General features: G+C 52.4%; 1 protein-coding gene across 2 annotated transcripts in view; it reads right to left on the reverse strand.

Annotated features, from left to right (window-relative positions):
- Positions 1–20,993, reverse strand: part of MCC (MCC regulator of WNT signaling pathway) — a gene marked incomplete at both ends in the record, with an annotated part of 360,779 nt that overhangs the window by 9,836 nt on the left and 329,950 nt on the right. For both annotated transcript variants that reach the window (XM_081088810.1, XM_081088811.1), the window contains 4 exons: positions 2,444–2,650; positions 6,177–6,411; positions 15,480–15,663; positions 19,449–19,552. In XM_081088810.1, coding sequence (XP_080944936.1) covers positions 2,444–2,650; positions 6,177–6,411; positions 15,480–15,663; positions 19,449–19,552 — 730 coding nt within the window. The remainder of the gene's footprint in view (positions 1–2,443; positions 2,651–6,176; positions 6,412–15,479; positions 15,664–19,448; positions 19,553–20,993) is intronic.

Below are 20,993 nucleotides of genomic sequence, written 5' to 3' on the forward strand. Positions count from 1 at the left end.
CTGGGAGAGCACCAGTCTTCTCCACCGTTAGGAGCCTTAGCGAGGTCAGTGTAATCCCTAGGCAACCCAGAGAGGAGGAGGAAAGCAGGAGTGCACCCTCCCATGTGATAGATCTGACCGGGACCCTGGCATCTCCAAACCAAATGAACTCCCACATCCTACAGTCACACTATTCCTCCAACAGCATCACACCCGTCCGCGGGCTCTAACAGAGCCGCAGCCACGCTGCACAGGACAGTGGCCTGGGGAGGGTGCTCATCTGATGGTTTGCTCAACAGACCTTTACTGAGCACCTACAGCACCCCAGGCTGGCGAAGAAAACACCTGTGATCGCTGTAGGTGTTCGTTTACCTGATGTGAACAGAGTTGCATGGTGCTGGGATGAGAGCTGCACAGAAGTGCGAATTTGGTGCTGGAAATCCAGACGACGGGAGGGCTCTGTGTTTCCCTCAGCCCTCAGATATAGAAACGCCACCACACCCAGGGGGTCCCCTCCCTCTACCTGGCCCTCCACCTGCACGGCTCTCCCTCCCTCTCGCAGTCCTGCAGACCCAGTCCCCCCCCCCCCCTCCACCCCAGGCCATGGGCGCTGGGAGATTGCAGCAGCCTCCCTTTTTGTATGTCAGCTCCCGTTGATGTGAACATTTCCTAAGACTCCTAAAGACAGGGACAGCTTTGTCTCGCCCCGTGCCTCTCCCGGAACACGCGCGGTAGTATCTGTTGCAGAGAGACAAGAAGTGCAAAGACCTAACGCCCTAACTTGGGTGAGACTTGTTCCAGCTTGTTGTCTGGGGGAAGTCTTTCAACAGGGACCCTATCTACAGAGCAAGAGTGATGTCCTGGACCCAAATCTGTCTTGCCACCTGTTTTTATAAGGCCCACAGCTTTAGAATTGTTTTAAAATCACGTCAAAAGATTGAGAAAATATTTTGTGATGTGTAGAATTCGTATGAAATTCACATTTCAGAGTCCGTAAATGAAGTGTTAACAGGACCCCGCCACACCGTTTGCTGCCCTTAGTCTCTGCCTTCGCACTGCAATTCTTCAGTGGCCACGATAAGGAGGTGCAGCTGAGTCTGTGGGGCTCGAACACGCTGAAGGATTGACTGACTCCTTACAGTTCTCCAACCCTGGCTCTGGACAGTCTGCTTCATCTACCAACAAATAAGGAAATGAATAGCCCAGAAGGGAGATTCTATTGAAACTGTAAATGGTTCCAATATTTGAAGGACAAGAGAATCAGCTTACTCTAGCTTCATTACCTGAACAACATACTTTTATATGCTCCTTAATGTTAAAAAAAAAATCATCTGGCCTTTTCCACCAAAGAGACGTCTGTACTTTGAAGCCATTCCACAAAACAGTGCTTCCCTCAGTCAAAATAAATACCAGGAAGGAGGGGAAAAGGCTCTGTGGGCTTCTGGCAGGACCCCGAGAGCCGTTCCCACCACACCCTGAGAGCTCACACACTGGGGCTCTGTCTCTCGGGCTCTGTCCCCAGGTGACTGCTAACAAACAGGGTTGCACAGAGAGTTTCACGTCGTAGGCATGGAACAGGAAACCAGCTCCCCGAGCCGGGCCTACTCTAATAACAGCACTGCCAGGCCCTGCCCAGAGGGGCAGAAGCTGCATGGTGCACTGGCAAGCCAGGTGACCTTCCCAAAGCCCACGCTGTGCCACCCCCGGGGCAAACCCTCCAGCGATTCCTCACTGTCCTGGGAGAGCACAGCGGCTGGGTCTGCAGCCAACGTGTCCATCCCTCTCCCCTCCAGGCACTCCATCACCTGGAGTGGACTTGCTTCCCCCCCCCAACCCTCTTCATCCCACTCTCCACAGGGTCTCAGCTCAGGAAACTGGTCCCGAACCCCCAAACCCGATTCCGCATCTAGGCTGCGGCCTCCCAGCACACGTGGGAGCGACCCCCCCCACTGGGACATTTTGTCACTGTGCTAGGATCCTCTATTTGCTCCACAGTGTCCCCCACTGGAGTATAAACCCGGAATTGCCCCCAGCGCCTGGCCAGGACCAAGTCACAATTCCGCTGGAGCCACGTTACGGACTCCCCGGCTCCTGAGGAGGGAGAGGAGAGCAGGGTGCAGCTGTGGCACGTTGGGCAGCAGGCTCCAAAGTCTTAGCTGTTTAGGGGGTGACAGTTCATGGCCACATGGCATCAGCAAGTGGCTTCTGTCCCAGGGGCACGACCGTTCCCCCCGCAACATGCGGGCTGTGAGAAGCCGCCGCTCCTTAGACCAGCAGTCCCATATGCCCTGAAACAAGCCGAGGGCAGGAGGAGCCAGCATTTGCTAGGTAACTAGAAGGGCCTGCAGGTCCTACGCCAGTAAGGAAAGCGAGGCCCAGGGCCCTGCCCACATGGCAGGGAGTGGTGGGAAGGGGGCAGGAAGTGAGGCCCGAGCCCTGGGGGTCCCGAGCCCTCTGGCCCTACCTTGCCAGGCTTGTCTTTGCCGCCGCTGCTGGTGGAGCTGAGGGACCGCATGCGCTGCTCCTTGTGCTCCTCCACCTCGGACTTCAGGTGCTCGATGTGCACCAGGTAGGCCTGCTCCTGGGCCTCCCGCGTGCTCAGCTTCAGCTCCAGGGCCTTCTTCTCCTTCTCCAGCAGGTAGAGCTGGGCCTTCAGCTCAGCCATCTCCTCCTACAGATGGACACAGAGCGGGGGAAGGCAGGCAAGTGAGAGGGTCTGCGGCTATAAGCATGGACCCGCGGTAGCTATTCCCTTGCACTGGGGACAAGGGCGGGGAGGAGAATGACAGCTGTCCCAGGGCATGTGAAGGACTGCCCTGTAGACAAGCCCCGCGCTGCCCCCTATGGACCAGAATTGAGATGACTGAACAGAAGATCCAGGCAAGCAGATTCTGGTCACCACGAGGAGAAACTTTCTAACAGATGCCGTCCCTGCCCCCTGCAAAGGGCTCTGCTGCCTGGGTGGGGCCCAATCTTCCAGTGTGCAGAGACTAAGCGGTCAGAGAGGTTAGACAGGAGGGTCGCCCATAAAACATAGGATCTGCTTTGCCATTTTCCAAGGCACCAACCCACATATTTGTTCACCCCTGATGGCAACCTTGGTGCCCTGTACCTGAGTCAGACAGGAAGGGAGCGCCCCTGGCAATGATATCGCCCCCAAATGAAAGCAACAGAAACAGAGTCCTTCATCGGTGACTTACTGATGAGTAACGTCTCAAAGTATCTTAGAGAACCCAGAGTAGAGTTTTTTGTGGAGATTAAGTGTGACTCCAAAATGGGACAGTGCCCTGCTGGGACCAAGAGCCTGACAACAATGATAAGCACCCGTATTTGGTGAGCACGAAACACCGTATAGATCAGCGGTTCTCAATCTGTGGGTCACGACCCCTTTGGGGGTTGAATGACCCTTTCACAGGGGTCTCCTAAGACCATCAGAAAACACATAAATAATTATTTACTGTTTTTGTGATTAATCACTATGCTTTAATTATGTTCAATTTGTAACAATGAAAATACATCCTGCCTATCAGATATTTACATTACGATTCATAACAAGTAGCAAAATTACAGTTATGAAGTAGCAACGAAAATAATTTTATGTTTGGGGGTCACCACCACATGAGGAACTGTATTAAAGGGTCGCGGCATTAGGAAGGTTGAGAACCACTGCTTTAGATGTTCATACAAAGTAAGTCATTTAATCCTTCCAACCTCCGGTAGGTATTATGAGTCTCTCCATTTATGGATGGAACAATGAGGCACACAGAGGGAATGCACCCACTGGGTGAACTGTGGGCCAGCGTGTGAAGCCAGGCCATCTGCTCAGAACCCAGGCTCCTAGCCACCAAGCTCTAGCCCGTGCCCACCATCACATGACCACCAGGCTCCCCAGCTGCCTCCATGACCTTACTTAAAGGGAGTCTTCCCAATGCTGAGTCACTGCCTTGACAGGGATTCGCCACGGTCACTGACTCAAGTCACCCCGGAGTCACCCTCACCTGAGATGATAAGCCTCACGCCTGGTGCGCTGCTCTGGATACACCAGCCCCGGGGGGGAACCTAGCGGGCACCCATCACAGCTTATAATACTCAGGACTGGGGGCCATTAGACACGGAGAAGGCAATGTGCTCAGCGACTACCCAAGAGGAGATGCCAAACCTTTCCTGAAGATGAGACATAACACCAGAATGAAGGGTTTTCATACACTGAGCCCTTCTAATCTTTTGCCAAAAGCACAGGATTCTGAAGGTCCTGGGAACTCTGCACACTGAGCTAACGTGGACAGTCAGATCCAGCACAAATGTGAAGGCAAGCCTGGAAGAAGGAAAGGTGGGTGCCGGCGATGGGAGAGGAAACGCCTGCGGGGAAAGGTAAGGCGGCCACTGTGCTGGCAACGGAGCTCAGCCCAGATGGAGGCCCGGGACCTGGGCTTGTAGCACCCACTCAAGGGCAGGGCAGAGCCAGGACTGAGACCCGACACGCCAGGACTCAGAGGGCGGCCTAGAATCAGAGACGAGGAAGTTTCCTTTCCAGAGGTGCGGCAGGAGACCTGGCCGCTGCCCTGGCTCTGGGTGGGAGAGAAAGAGAAGCCTCGGAGGAATCAGAACCGCCACTGGGCCACGCGTGGACGCGGAACAGGAATCCTAAGCCAAACATGTAACAAAAGGAACCTAACCTCTCGTGCTCTCAGGTCCCAACACATCTAAGCGCAGAACCACCAGCCAGGACACTTACCCCCGGGGCCCGAGGACCCACGGCAGACACAGCGTCACCAAAGATGAGCTGGTGCAAACGTTCTCCCCCAAACACAGAAAGTGGAAGTGAGTCGGGTTAAAGCAGAAGCAGCATTTGTAAGAACCAGAACTAACAAGTGAAAAACTAGAAAATAAATATTTAAAACAAAGGGATAAAGGAAGAGGAATTGTAATGAGGACAGGATATTTAAAGAAAGAGGAGTGGGTCTGAAAAGGAGCCGAGTGAATCACTGGAAATGAAAAGGTGTTCATGAAAGATCATACACAAGAAGTAAAACCCCCAGGAAACTCGAGTTTCTCAGCAGCGAGTCTGGAATGAAATGGGGAAATGCAACCTTATCTTCTGCCAGAGCTGGGATGGTGAGCGAGTCCTCGCACACACCCTGGGACACGCGGGGAGGGGCGCCGACTTGATGCTGGGGGCTGGGCCAGACGCTGGCAACAACTGCCCCCATCAGGGTCTGATGGGGCGCTTCTCTCCAAGCTTTCTATAATTTCTGCTCTTCTAGAAAATTTCCATGATGTGTCCACATTTTATTTTTCAAGTAGCAGTGTTCTCATCGGGGTGTCATGATCTGGTTGACTAAACCATTGGCCACACAATGGCATACAATCTCCAGCTCTCCTCCCCTCCCTGGAGGTCAAGAGGCTGAAAGTGTCAACCCGCTCATCACGTGCGTGGTCCGTATGGCGACCACCTCCGTCCTGAAGCTATCGGGGGGCCTTCCACGTCGCCTCATGACTTAACCAAGACCCTCCTGTCCCTCAGGAAATTCCAAGCTCCGTGCCAAGAACTGGGAAGACATCCCAGATTGAATCTTTATCGTACCAGAGCTGCCTCCTGAGAGCACGTTGTGGGTGAAGGCTGTGCCTGGCACCCCTGGCTGGAAATGAGCAATGTGCACTGCTGAAGGGCGGCCGCTTAACCAACACTTCCTGGAGAGGGGCACCCGCTGTCCCAGAAAGCACCCCCTGCCCCAGAGACGCCGCCTCAGCCAGGATGCACTGCCGGAGATCCACCAGGAAACACTAACTGGGCAGCCCCAGCAAACCGCGCCGGCGGGTGTTGTGATCCGAGCAGGGTCCACGCAGCACCCAAAGGACAAGGGTGTCAGGAAACTGCTCTCATCCAAGTTCTGCCCTCCGCCTTGCCCTGCTCGCTGGCCTCAGAGGCTGCTCCAGCTGCAGAGGTCTGAGGTGGCTTCTCCTGGGGAACGAGGCGGCCAGCTCACCCCTCCAGGAGCACCCCCGGCCAAGGGAGCCCCTGACTGGAACTGTCCGTATCTACAAGGCGCTGGGGTTCCCCTGGGGAGAGGCTTCTGAGCAGGAAAGGGCTGACTTCTCATCATCAGCTGACCTGTCTCAGGGGCCTTTCTCTCCTGCTCCCGATGACAGTGGAGTAAACGGGAACAGAGTTCTCGAACCCTCCCCCCACCCCATACCTTCATGGCCATCAGCTCCTGCATCAGCACCGCATTCTCGAGGTCCAGCCGCTGGCTGTCTCCCCGGGGCTTGACATCGTAGCTGAGAGGGTCGATGTGGATGCTCTCCAGCTCCAGCATGGTCAGCTTGACCGCCGCCCTGTCGTTCTTGAGCTGCTGGATGTAGTCCTTCAGCCTCTGCTCGTCCTCCTTCGTGAACTCCGTGTCGCAGCTGCTGGCCGTGGAGCTGGTCGTGCTGAGAAGACAGACAGGGAGAAGCCATCACATTTTCAAGTCACCACTACCAGGCCCTTTCTCCTCGCTCTTCTCCACACCCCGTCTCTCCAACAATATTTAGGTGGCAGTCCAGGGGGGAAAAGGCATTCTTCATGGCATAGTAAATTGATAACACCTTTTAGGAAATGAATGTGAAAAATAACAGATTTATACCCTTTAGCACAACAGTGCGGGCCCTAGGAGTGAATCCTAAGGAAGTAATTCCACAAAAGCAATGAGATACACACAAAGGTGTTTCATGGAATAGAGGATTTAGTGAGTCAGTACACAGCAAAAAAAGGGGAAATTATGTAGACATTAGAGTAGTAATTACGACAATGGTGGAGATGTTTTAAGTGAGGAAATAGGGTAAAAATCACACGTGAGTCATAAATATAGGTGAATATGTAGACAGGACTTAAAAAAGGGATATGTTAAGGCCGCAGTCGGCAAACTGCGGCTCGCGAGCCACATGCGGCTCTTTGGCCCCTTGAGTGTGGCTCTTCCTAAGCCTTAGGAGTACCCTAATTAAGTTAATAACAATGTACCTACCTATATAGTTTAAGTTTAAAAAATTTGGCTCTCAAAAGAAATTTCAATCGTACTGTTGATATTTGGCTCTGTTGACTAATGAGTTTGCCGACCATTGTGTTAAGGGAACAAAGCAAGTTGAAAAACAGAATACCTATGGCATGATTCATAGATTGTGTGTGTATGCATACATACATGTATGTGCACACGTGTCCCTGACTGCTGACAGCAGTCCCCTCGGGGTGAGATGTAGGAGGAACAACAGTGAAGAGCGAAGGTTTGTACCATGGAAACCATAGTGAGTGTAATACAGGAGGGTCTGGCCTTTGCCAGCAGCGGGCAGGCATCTCCAATGGCTCAGAATGAGGCCCTCTCCACCCAGCCAGGCCTTGGGCATCTGAGCCAGTGTGGACCTACCGCCCTTTCCCGGGACCTGCACTGGACCTGCCCATGCTTGCCGTGGCCCTCATGGAACCGACTTTGGAAAGATGTCAGGAGAGCAAAGAGGCACCCCGAGCTCCCATCAAAACAGGCCAGGTAGGCATTGTCATCTCTGTCATTACAGATTTGGAAATAGGCTCAGAGTCATTAAATGGCTTGTCTGGTCAAAAGGCTAGAAACTGGTGGGACTGCACTCCGGCCACAGCCTTCTCATTCCACACCCGTCCTCCCAAGAATCCTGTTGCAAGAAGCTATGTCCAGAGCAAGGAGTGACATCCACAGGCTGTTGGCTGCCCTGAGCTCAGGCCCATCCTCCTCAACTTACACTAGAACAGGTGTGATGAGGCCCCTAACTCAGCAGATGTAACGTTCCCATAACCTAGGTTGACCCAGGGCTGGTCCACTCTCACCTGAGACACGTTATCAAGCTGGTTGTGCACTAGAGGAAGAGAACATTTTAGGGCTTGGGGTTGTTTACAAGTCAGAGAACTCTTTCCTCCTCAGGCAGGGAGCTCATGAACACCACAAACAACTGGTCTACCCCGAAGGTAAGGGCATCGGCACTAGCCTGTGAGGTAATGGGACCCTCTCCAATTCTCCTGGGAGAGGCCACTGCACTCTTGGGCTGCTGTGGTGGGTGCCCGTGATCCCAAGCAGGTCTCGGACACCAGACAGACCTGAGTAAATGCACTTCCTCCGCCACTCCCCAGCTTCACGGCCCAGAGTAAATCACACGCTCTCTGGGCTGCGGTGAAGTGGGACCCTCACGATCCCCGTCGCCTGCCTGTGGAAAGGGACATGGGCCCTGAAGCAGGCAGAGCCAGCGAGTGCTGCCCCAGAGCACTTGTTCTGGGGGGGGGGGGACAGCCACCCTCCCCCGCCCCCCAACCCCGCGCCAACACTAGACCCAGGAACTCCCACGAGGGATGTCAGACACCTGCCAGGTTACCCAGAAAACCCGTCTGAGGGAGAGCAAGGTGGCAAGTGCTTGACCTGATTTGAGAAACCACCAAGACCCACCTGGGGACAGGAGCGAGGGTGGACAAGGAGTGAGGGTGGCCAGAGGCTGGCAGGCTTTGGGGTGGCCTGGAACCCTCTGGGTCCTGGGGCTTGATCCCCAGCCGGGGGCGGGGGCGGGGGGTTGAGGGGGGAGAGAGTAGGGCTTTTGTTTTACCATCTCTGCTAAGGGTTTAGAGTTCAGAGAGGAAGGAAAGCAGAAAAAAACAGAAGAGCTCTGGCACAGATCCTACCCCCGTCAGAAGCTCAGAGCTTTACAATGCTTTTACCAGGGGAAAGTTGAATTTCAAGATAAGTGCCCGGGCCCGCACCCCTCCAGCTCCCCTCTCTCCCTTCCATGACACCAGCGGGGAGCAGACCAGGCGAGGTTAATTACAATCCTGCTTTGTGCCCTTAATGTTCCACTGCGGAATATGATCGTGACGATGGTGGGAGGGAAGCCACTGGCCTTTTCTCTGGCCTCCTGCAGACAAAGGCGCTGCGGTCTCCCGAGGGCTCGTGCCCGCGCTGGGCAAGGGTTAAGTCATCCATTAACTCTCCGCCCGGAACGCTGGGTGAGCTCAGTAGTCAAGAGTGAATAAATCACTTTGCAGGGTGGGAGGCGGTGCGTGATCTCCGAGAGGGACTGTGGAAAGGCTGCAGACGAAGACCCAGCCCACTGCAGGATGGGGAGCTGCACGGTGCTGTGTTTTGCTCTGGTTTTGCGAGGAGCTGGGCCAGATCACGTGGGGTGTCCTTTCCGTGACGCTCTGCTTGAGCCCTCTCACGCTGGCTTTGCTCTGTGTCGGGCACTGCACCCAGGTGCCTGCAGCCGGGGAAGCCGCACTGCCCAGGCCCGGGACGCCCGCCCGCTGCCTGCCTGGCCAAAGCAGGACGTGGGTGCAGGTGGACTCGAGCCCGTTGATGTCAATGATCCTCTCTGCCCTTCTCCACCATGTCTCATCCTTGTGCTCAAGACAACTCCCTTGCCTGCTTTTAAGAAGAAAAATCATTTTTTTGGAGCTTCCTCAGCTTGTCTTGGGAAAAAGTTAGAAGGGTGTTTCCTTTGCCTTGAAAACCAGGGATGTAATTTTCCTGAAGTTTTGTCGTTTTACTGGCCCCCAGTGAGGAGCAGCTTGTTTTCAGAAGGAAAGTGCCATGAGACTGGCCTTCTGTTTTGCTAAACACTTAGACCAGTGGTTCTCAACCTGTGGGTCGCAACCCCTTTGGGGGGTCAAACGACCCTTTCACAGGGGTTGCCTAAGACCATCGGAAAACACATATGTAATTACATACTGTTTTTGTGATTAATCACTATGCTTTAATTATGTTCAATTTGTAACAATGAAAATACATCCTGCATATCAGATATTTATATTACGATTCATAACAGTAGCAAAATTACAGTTATATGAGGTAGCAACGAAAATAATTTTATGGTTGGGGGTCACCACAACAGGAGGAACTGTACTAAAGGGTCGCGGCATTAGGAAGGTTGAGAACCACTGACTTAGACGGTATTAGGAGGGAGGGGTTGGCCCACGTGACGCTTGGCCACGTCAGCCACTCCTAAGTGGCTCTGGTCCTCCGAGAAGAAGGTTGCCTCTCTGTCTCTCTATTCCTCTCTCGTGACAATTCTTGGTCACGAAGGACTCAAAGCACTAAACACCATCCACACTTCTGAGGTCTCTAATGCCCAGAACTCTCTCGGAAGAGAAGTGGAGGTTAAATGAGGGAAAATCATAGAACAAAATGCAGGCGTGGGAAACTCTGCTGCCAGATAACCGAAGTCCTCAGAAACCGCCGGGTGCCAGAAAGGAGACACGGCGGGAGAAACCGAGACACTGAGGAGACAGAGGCTGTATTTCTGCAGCCGTTTTTGAAGATGCCACTATAATGGTGCTGGAAGCCAGGCATCTGTAAAACAGAAACCCTATTCCCGATTCGGTCCCTGGGAACACACCGGGATAGACACCGTGTGTCCTGACAGCTGTACTGTTGCTAACAATGTCCCTGGCATTAGGGAAATGAAACATTATAAACGATTTTCAAATCACTAATAATTGATAAAAATTAAAATATCACGGGTACTGTTTTGCCTACAGAGTAGCCCAATTGAAAAAAAATGGATGGGCCCCAGTTTTAGGCAGGGTGTGGGGGACAGGCCCTCTCAGGCCCTGGCTGCAGAGTAACTGACCCCGCGCAGAGGGCTAGTGGCCATCTGCAACGTCAGTCACTTTTGAGCCAGCACATCCTGCTTCTTAGACCTGGTCCCACAGCAACGGCACTAGAGGGGCGGGCCCGAGGACAAGGGTGGTGGCGGCAGCAGCGTCCCATCAGTGAAAAACCGGGTACGGCTGTGCACCAGGCGGAGGCTGTTTAAATACACGGTGACTGCCACCCAAAGGAAAACTGCAGCGGCTGACAACGGGTTCGTGGAAAGATGTGTAAAAACGTAAGTGAAGGGGAAAAAGCAAGTTTCAAGGGAGTCCACGTGACAGGACCCTCATCAGGCTGAAAATGAGGTGATGCCACGTTCTGGTCTGCTGAGTGCATACCTTCTCTCTTCTTTTTGGACCTACCCCTTCTCTTCTCCACCCACGTGGCTCCTGTGGGAACAACCGTGGCCACAGGTGACCGGGGGAGGCCCTTAAGCCCAGCTGGGTAAGATGTCCCTCCCCAGGATTTTCTTACTTTCACACCAGTGAAACCAGTCAGCCTCGTGCACAAAGGCAGGCGGTGTGCTGGTTTCCTGCCCTTTGGGGAGCCCGCGAAGGGGGCCGGGCAGGCTGGGTGTGGGCTGGCCTGGCTGTGCCCAGGGCCTCTCTGCCTTCACCCCGGGATGCGGCTCCTGTGTGGAGATCCGTTATCCTTCCAGCAAGATCCCCTTTTGTTCAAGCTATTTCAGTCCTTTCTGTCACCAGCAACTAAGGGTCTTAACTAAAAAAAAAAATGGACCATCTGTGGGCATATACCCCAAACTGTCTGCAGTATCCTTTCCAGTGAGGGTCCTTGCATGGAGAATTTTATGTAATGCCTGGTTTTATTTTTTACAATGAGCATTTAATTCTTTTGAAATCAGGAAGTCAGGTCTTTAAAAAAAAAAGCACATTTCAGGTCTCTGCCTAGTTTTCATAGGACCTAACAGATAAGTGACTGAGCAGGTGTCTGAGCCGGACGTGGTGGGGAATGGGTCTGAGCGGGACTTTAGGATTTCCAAACACCTGCAAGCGTGAACTCCACAGCTTCCAATGAACTCTTCTGAGACTTAGATGTTTTTCAGAGACACGGAAAGGTGATGGTTACAGCAGCCGGGTCTGGTCTGACTCTTACTCCCTGCAGCTTGCTACTGATGGTGGCACGGGCCTGTCCTAACTGGGTGGCTGTTTCAGTCCTTTCATCCTTTCAGTGGCCATGATTCCCGTCCCCAAGGAGCCTTTATCTTAATCAAGACGAGCTTAGAGGGCGAGGGCTGGGCATCCTGAGCTCCACTGGCCTCCATTCCAGTTTCGGGATTTGCCCAGGGTGGTCAGCCAGGCGGCATCCTGGCTCCTTGGCAGTGCCCAGGGCTCACCACAAGGCTGCAATCCCCATTCTCACACCATGGTCCCCACCTGATAGGGGACAAAAGGGACTCAATTCTAGTCTCGGCAAGAGACTTGCTGGGCTTATTCTGTCTTAGGCACATGTCCTTTTGTAGATTGAGATAGATGACTGTGCTTCTACCAAATGAACTGAAATTGTGACGCTTGACAGAAAGGGAGAGTTTAAGAATTCCCATTTCCAACAGCTTAGTCCATTTGCCTCTCTGCTGTGATAATGTTGACAAAGTGCTCCAGGCAACCAACATTACCTAGTTACTGTCCATTAAGATGATTACACCTTCGGATGAGGCCAGGGCTCTTTTCAAGAGTAAAACAGCAGTGTCCCTGGGTTCCTGCCAACAGTCAACTGATGGGCTAGCTGCCACTTTAAAATATATATATATATATATATATATATATATATATATATATATATTTCAGGAAGGGAGAGGGAGAGAGAGAGAAGCATCAATGATGAGAATCATTGATCAGTTGCCTCCTGCTCACCCCCTACTGGGGATTGAGCCCGCAAACCTGGGCATATGCCCCAACTGGGAATCAAACCATGACCTCCTGGTTTGTATGTCAACGCTCAACCACTGAGCCATGCTGGCCGGGAGTTACCACGTTTTATTCTCCTTGCTGGTCGCTACTCTTCTGTTCCTTTCCAAAACCATGACCCTCTTGCCATCAGGAGCTGTCCGTGTGCTGCCAGGCAAGGCACCGGGGCCTGGCACTCAGCATTTCTTTCCTGAGACCCTGAGGAGCAGCTGATGGATACTCTGATTGGAATTCTCTACGCCAGTGGTTACGGTGGGGGAATGGGGATGAACGAAGCCACATAAAGCCCCAACCCAGAGAGCCCATTTTCTTTCTTTCTTCCATAAACTGGACATGGGAGGATGTCTGAACTAGAATGGCAAGATTTACAAACAAAATGAATTATTAGATGGAAGGGCTTGGTGGCTTGAGCCCATGTTCAGCATAAAGTAGTCTAGTTGTGCCATGACCTGAGAATGTGGGTGCACATGACAGCCCTGTGTGTGGTTCTTCTGTATCCACTCTGAGCTGCTCTGATTTGAGTGGGTGTGGGAAAGTGAACTTTTAGGAAGAACGGAGTGAAATCTGAGCTGAAGTCCTCTGTCCTTTGATGGGAAGACCCACTGGTGACTGAAACTAGTGTGAGGGCCTTTCTTCAGTGAGCTCACCCTTGGAAAGGGGCTGTGTGCTGAATGGGGCTTGACCTGCTGAGATGTGTGATCTAAAAGTAAGTGTCTTTATGAAAATTGCCTCAAAATCAAGGCTCATCTATGTCCCAGTATTTCTAACAAATTTTCAAAACCAGGATTACCACTAAATGAATGGTGAGACTTCCCATTCCTGACTCCAAATTTGTCTCTGATTTGGATTAAAACAACGAAATTATTTTTGGGTTTGGGAGGTGTGAGCAAAAATCTGTAGCACTCGCTTTATAAGCTCCTGGAATAGCACACATTTCCTGTCAACCCAATTCTTATGCTCACTAATTCAACAGCAAGATCACTGACAAGATGAGAACGACATTCTATTCTAAATGAACACGGAAATTATGGATTGCACACATCTGGAAAAGCCATTAAGAAGATCATCTGCTTTCCGAGTTCAGACAGAAGAATCTGGTTTTTAGAAAAAAATAAATTATAATCTGTGCTTCACTGAATAAGACAATTGTTGGTGGAGTTGAGAGAAAATGAGTCTCTTGTGTCTGTGGGCACCTGGCCAAGTGCCTCGTCGGGGATGTCCCCTTTCCTGAGGCACTGGGGCCAGGACAGGTAAATGGATGCACCTGGGCAGATGACTGTGTCCTGCCGTGGGAAAGAGACGGACACAATGAATTGCTCTCAGGCACCAAGGAGACATCAGTATTTCTCCTTCGGCTCTTGAGAGTCAACCTATCCTTATGTGGTTCTAGTCACTTAATCTGCAAGTACACACTGGGTTTTTTTTGTTTGTTTGTTTGTTTTTTTTGTGTGTGTGTGTGATTATATATATATATCTGATTTTTTACAGAGAGGAAGGGAGAGCGATAGAGAGTTAGAAACATCAATGAGAGAGAAACATTTATCAGCTGCCTCTGGCACACCTCCTACTGGGGATGTGCCTGCAACCAAGGTACATGCCCTTGATTGGAATCGAACCTGGGACCTTTTAGTCCACAGGCCAATGCTCTATCCACTGAGCCAAATCGGTTAGGGCTGTGTGTGTGTCTTTAAAGATATATTTTTATTGATTTCAGAGAGGAAGGGAAAGGGAGAGAGTCAGAAACACCAATGATGAGGGAGAATCATTGATTTGCTGCCTCCTGCACCCCCACCCAATCCCCCAGACCAGGGATTGAGCCCACAACCCAGGCACGTGTCCTGATCAGGAATCGAACTGTGACCTCCTGGTTCATAGGTCGATGCTCAATCACTGAGCCTCGCCGGCAGGACAACACTGTGTTTTACCGTCACGAGGTCCAACCTGGTAGAGTGGGAACAATGATGCGCTTGGTGCTGAAGTCCTGGTTTGAGCCCCGGTTTCCCTCTGGTCTACCAGCCCTGTGACCTTATATGGGCAAGTCACATGTCTCTAAGCCCAGGTTTTTTCACCTGTGAAATTGGGGGTACGTTACCCCTCTTGTCTTTTAAGATTTAGTTATCATGTAAGAATTCCTAACAAAGTACTTCCTAGACCGAGAGCTGGTATGGAAAGGGAAGGCATTCATGTTTTTAGGGCTTCGGTGGCAAGCAAAGAGCAGATCACTAGAAAAGGTTTCATTCGGAAGTTTCATGGACGCCCCCACCCCTCATCCAGAAGAATCCGAAAGGTGTAGCAGATTGTGCATGGCAGGTCCTCACTGCTGCCCTCCTCCTCATCTGTTTCAAGTACTCACTTCAGTTTTCTAGATGCACAGACCTGAACTCAGGCTCATGATCGAGCATCTGTTAAGCACGTGCTACGAAGATGGCGTCACCCCTGAGACAAGAGATGAGGCCAGGAGGCTGCTATTTCCCGGGAGGAGCTCACGGAGGACAGAGACTCAGGAGGAAGGGAGAGGACAGGGCCTAGAAACGGTGCAGGGGTCTGGGCCTCAGGTGATGAGGGTTTATTTGCAACAAATAGCTGTCCCAAATGCTCCTGGGAAATCAATCACTATAAAGAAACGGAAAACAGAAAAACAAAACAAAACAAGAGAAAGAGCCCTGCAGGAAGGCCGGTGCGGGTGCCATCCCACCACTTTTTGAACAAATCACCTTCTCTCTGGGCTGCAGTTCCCACAAATGAGAAGGCCCTTTCTAACCCTCCCACTCTGACTCCCCCTTGGAGGGAGCAGGCTGCAGGCCAGGAGAGAATCTGCCCTCACCCACGCCTCTCCACCCACCCCCCCCTCCCGCCACGAGCCTGGACACTGTGTGCCACGCCCAGTGAGCAGATGACACGTGGACACACGTCCACCTCACAGAAGCCCAGTTACCTGGTGTGGCTGTTGGAGGACAGGCTCTCCCAGGGCTGCACGCTGCAGCCGGCCACGGCGAAGGCACCCCCGCAGCTGCCGTCCAGCTTCATGAGCAGGGCCTTGGCTGCGTTCTCCGCCGTCTTCCTGCAGTCGTGGGCTCGCTTCAGCATCTGAGTGATGTTCTCATCCCCCGACTGGTCTCCTGAGAGAAGCCAATGGAGTAGTCAGCACAGGCCTAGGCACGACAAGCCTGGGAACAAGGCTGGGGGATCAGCCCTCTTTACTCAGGGCCGAGACGGCAGGGTGGGGAGGAACCAGCAGGGCGGCCCTGCCGGACCTGGCTCTGCCACTCAGGAGCTGGGCTTAGGAAGGCTTCCCTCTGCTCTGGGCTCCGCTGTCCTCATCAACAAATGAAGGGCTGGCCACTCTGAGGTCTGCTTCCAGCCCTGACAGCTATGATTTTCTAATTACCCAGGCTCCTGGCTTCTCCTCCCACCCAGCCACAAGTCCGCTGCTGGGCCATTTCCTCTGTGTTGGCACTTCCCTGTGAACGAGGGCAGGGAGAACCAGAGGAAAAACTCTGTCATATCTCCGGAGCATACAGTTCTGGTTAGAGCTTCGAGTACGCCACGGTGACAAACCTAATGGTCAAAGTGAGGACTTGAGATCAGCAATTTCTGCACCGGTGCTACCCCGACCTCCCCCTCAGCTTTGTCACGGTCAGTGGCAGCTCAAATGCCTTCAGGAGCCAGGCAACTGGCTGCAGCAAGAGGTCAGGAGTGGAGGCCACCAGCAAGGAGCCAGTGAATTCCCTGCCCAGGAAAAAACTGTACTGTTGCCCTAGCCGGTTTGGCTCAGGGATAGAGCGTCAGCTCACAGACACAAGGTCCTGGGTTCAATTCCAGTCAAGGGCACGTACCTTGGTTGCATGCTCAATTCAACCCCCTGCCCTGGTCAGGGCGTGTGTGGGAGGTAACCAATCGATGTGTCTTTCTCACATTGATGTTTCCCTATCTGTCTCTCCTCCTCCTTTCCACTCTTTCTAAAAATCAATGGAAAAACATGGCTGGTATGGCTTACGTTGAGCACTGACCCATGAACCACGAAGTTACAGTTCAATTCCTGGTCAGGACACATGCCTGGGTTTCGGGCTCAGTCCCCAATAGGGGCGTGTAGGAAGCAGCTGATCAATGATTCTCTCATCACTGATGTTTCTGCCCCTCTTTTCTTCTCCCTTCCTCTCTCTGAAATCAATAAAAACATTTAAAAACAACAACCACAAAACCTGCCCTGCCCTGGCCGGTATGGGTCAGTGGTTAGAGCATCGGCCAACTCACTGAAGGATCTTGGGTTTGATTCCCAGACAAGGGCACATACCTTGATTGCAGGTTCGATCCCCAGCCCTGGTTGGGGCATATGCGGGAGGCAATCAATAGATGTGTCTCTGTCATATCGATGTTTCTCTCTCTCTCTCTCTCTCTCTCTCTCTCTCTCTCTCTCTCTCCACCCTCCTGCCTTCCACTCTCTAAAAATCAATGGGAAAATATCCTTGGGTGAGGATTAACAACAACAAAAACAAACAAACAAATTAGCAAATGTACTGGTCAAACAAGTTACCAGTTGGCTATCTCTACAGCCTAGATCCATGGTCTTCCCAATATTTTCAATCAAAATCTTACGCCAAAGCTCAAGATACAAAAATAGTAAATGTGGATCTGGCTGAAGTGGGCAGGGGTGGGGTCATGCATTCAGCTGCCCCACCCTCTCAGCCCACTGCCGAGGCCCAAGGAAACTCCTCCACCCTTAGACAGTTTGAAACCCACTCGTCTAAATCCTGTAGAATGAACGTACTGAGTGCCCGCGCCATCAACAAGAAACAAAGAAAGCCCCACAGTTATGGACACTTTGGGGAAAGGTCGCTCACTAGTCCTCTTTGCTGAGCAGCTGCGTGGCTCGTTAGGGCAGGATGACAGGCCCACTGCCACTGCCGGCAGGATGGACAGAGACGGAAGGGGGACCGCTAGAAAGGAGCGGACTCAGCCTCATGGAGAGTGGGGAGCAAACGTGGGCACGCGTGTCCGCAGGGTACGGTGCCCAGGCCTCCCTCGGGCCATTTCCGACCACCTTTGTGCCTTTTTTCTTCCCACAAATAACATGTTTCCAGCCCCTACCAAGTAACTGTGGAGAGTTGATGCAAGCCTAATAACAGGTACCGTTCAAGGACAAAACGGTTTAAAACATTCCTCCGACACAAACTGGAAATAAGATGATTGATTTTTCCCCTTTACTAGTAATTGATCGGTTTTCTTAATACATATATTAAAAAAAAAAAACTTGACAGCAGGCCAAGATCATTTTAGGATCTGTTTAATATGAGGAATAAAGTTTTATGGCTCAGTTAAAAGACCCTGAAAAATGAGGTTTCTAATGGAAATGCTGGCAGAGTTTCTACTTCTGGGCTGAGATGGTAATACTATTAAAAAAAAAACAACACCAGAGAGAGGAGTGGAGGATGGTCGCCCGTGCAGACAGAGGCCTGCCACCGTGCTGGGTAACGTGAAGCAGGAAATTCATACCCAGGAAACTTCCTTTCCTTCAGACGGTTTCAGGTTCCTGCCCATGTCAAAACGGAAGGAGGAGAACGATGTGGGTGTTCCGTGCAAAAGCTACACCCCAGCCACCGGGGACCTGGCAGGACGGGGACACTCATTCCAGAGGTGCCCCGAGGGTGACCTTTGCAAGGCGTGTCCTGGAAGGACAAGCCCCGATGGGCTCACAGCTCCTGGCCCCCCGTCTGGGGACTCTGGGTCTGCCCACACCGCCCATCGCTGGTGACCCGGTCACTTCAGCTTTCTGTTTACTTGCTGTTACTTCTCTGACGCTGCTGCCGCTATGAAGTGTGGGCCCCAGCCTCGGTGCTGCAGAGGGAACCCCTTTCCCGATCTCTCCTGCTTCCCACGCACCAGTTCTACTGCCGACGCCTCACCTGATTACAAGGACGAGGCTGCGGTCAGGTGAGGCTTCAGCCGATGCTGCTAATTAGGATGCCACGCTTGTCTTTTCCAATTAATGCTCCTTCGAGGGCAGGGGTCCTCAACCTGGGCTGCACATTAGAATCACCTGGGCCTCGTCCTCCGGAAATTCTGTTTCTTTGTTACTAATGCTGTGGCCCCGCCCCATAACAAAGAAACAGCATTTCCGGAGGGTGAGGCCCAGAAATCAGGATTTTAAAAAGATTCCCAGGTGGTTCTAATGTGCAGCCAAGGTTGAGAATCACTGGTCTAGTGACTCAAAATGGGGACAGAAGTGGGCGCAGTGCAGGCCTGGAGCGGCCGATCAGGCCGACAGGACCCAGGCCCCTGGGGCAGGAGGGGAGGTGGGCATCCACCTGTGCTCCACCTGGGGCAGGGCCGGGGTCAGCGTTCTGTGCGTGGCGCGAGCAGGGTGGGGAACCGCATCCGCTGTGCTCACAGGCACTTGGAGGCAGGTGGAGGGAACGCGAGCCTCAGCCTCCCCGGGGGGACAAACCGGAGAAAGAGCACAGCCAACACAGCCGCGAGACGGGCAAAGGCGGCGCAGGCAGCGACGGGCCCTCAGCGCCCAGCACCACAGAGAAGCTGTGGAGAAGCCGGGCCCTTTCATCGCGAACCTGGGCCTCCCGCTCCATCTGGTCCTACTGTCAGCCGGGAGAATGTGTTTCCTAAGAGGGCTTGTTTGTTTTAACTTGTCTGTAATTCTGTTTCCACTCCAGTTCTTGCTGCATTCAACATAAACAACCGACTCACTCAGTCATGAGGAAAAAAACCGAAAAACACACTTGACAAGCGAATTTCACGTTTTGTGTGCGTGTGTGTGTGTGTGTGGGGGGGGGGGGCGGGGGGGGGAGTTGTTCCACTGCCAGCAGCCGAGACAGGGGCAGTGGGGCAGAAGAGGCGGGGGGGGGGGGGTGGTGATGAGGGAGAGGGACAGGGGTCGGGCCACACTCACCAGGGGAGGACCCCACGCCTGCCGCCCGGAACTGCCCCAGGATGAGGCTCTGCTCGCTCTCGGCCAGCGCCAGGAGGAGTTCGTAGGCTTCTATGCACTGCTCGCTGAAACAGAGCACAGGCATCTCAGCTCGGGCTGGGCGTGGTCGCAGCCCCTTCGCCGCAGCGCTGTTCCTGCCGGCTCCAGCCCCACGTCCTGTCAGCGAGGAAACACCCTGGACAGAGCCCCGGCGTGCCCTGCTATGCTGTGCCTCTGCCTTCTAACTTTAAACCAGGATCCAGAAAAACAGAAGAAACAATCCATGTGGGAGAGGCAAGGTGGCTGCCCTTCGGGTGATCCACCAAAAGGGAAAGGTAATCCAACCCTACGCGGGTGTCCACACCCGTTTAGTCCAGTTCCACACTGTACCAGGTGGACGGCTCCCAGGACCTCTTAAAAGACCCTGAATCAGAACCACCCAGCTAAATCACTCCCAGATTCTTGACCCTAAAAACTGTGACATAATAATCTCTCTATATAAAAGCCAAGTTCAAAAAGTGACCCCTTCTCATTGCTGCTGGTGACCCCGGGTGACCCACACGGAGCCACAGGGAGCCATATCCACGTGCATAGTGCCGAGTGGTCTGGGACAAGATGCCCGTGAAAACCCACCCCTAAGCAAATAACTGACCAGCGTCTTCCCACTGAGTAGGGGAAATATTGCTTAACTCAACAGACCATCTGTTTTTTGATTGCCTTTCCTTTCATCTTCCTTCACTGAGATTAGGAAAAGGGCCCCCATCAGGAGCCCTGGGTGCTGGCAGCGCCCCCTCCCAGGGTAGAGACGCGGGGATGGAAGGCAGCCTGGGGTGCGGAGCAGCCTGGTTCGGCGTTAGCCACACTGGGCTACCTGTTTGCTCTGGTGTGCCTGTGAGCAAGCGCGCCTGCTCTCTTGTATATTTTGGTTTGATTTTGTTTCCTGAAGAAACAGTTTCTTAAAACAATATTGTGCTTTTTAAAGGATGCCAAGAGGAAGATACAATCACTACGCTGGGAACCTGGCAAGCATGCGTAGGTGGTGACACTAATAACATAAACCTATGAAGACAGTCATAGGCATACCTTGGTAGCTACTAAAAAGCAGTCATTTCAAAGTAGATAAATTCCAAAGATGATGAGGCTTAAAAGAGGTGGTACATTCATACGCTACTTGTTCATCAGCGAATGCATCATAGTTACTCAGACTGGCTTGTTTTTATGGGAAAAACGGGCGGCTCGCCTGAGGAGCCATGAAAATATTCTTATCCTTTGACCTACAATTCCTGCTTCAGGTATTTTATCCCCAGGAAAATGTTAAATAGAATGACGATATTATCTGCTTTAAATTGTTCACCATAGAATTATTTTCAATGTCAAAGCCTGCACAAGTCTTTCAGAAAAGTGGGTAAATAAAAAAACAATCTATAAACCTGATGCAGGGGATCCAGCCAAAGTGCATGGAGACTCCTAAGCAACATTACGCAACTGTAACACGCTGAAAAAATGGAATGCACTAGATTTACAACA

The sequence above is a fragment of the Myotis nattereri genome, assembly GCF_964212035.1.
Source record: "Myotis nattereri genome assembly, chromosome: 4".
Classification (NCBI taxonomy): domain Eukaryota; kingdom Metazoa; phylum Chordata; class Mammalia; order Chiroptera; family Vespertilionidae; genus Myotis; species Myotis nattereri.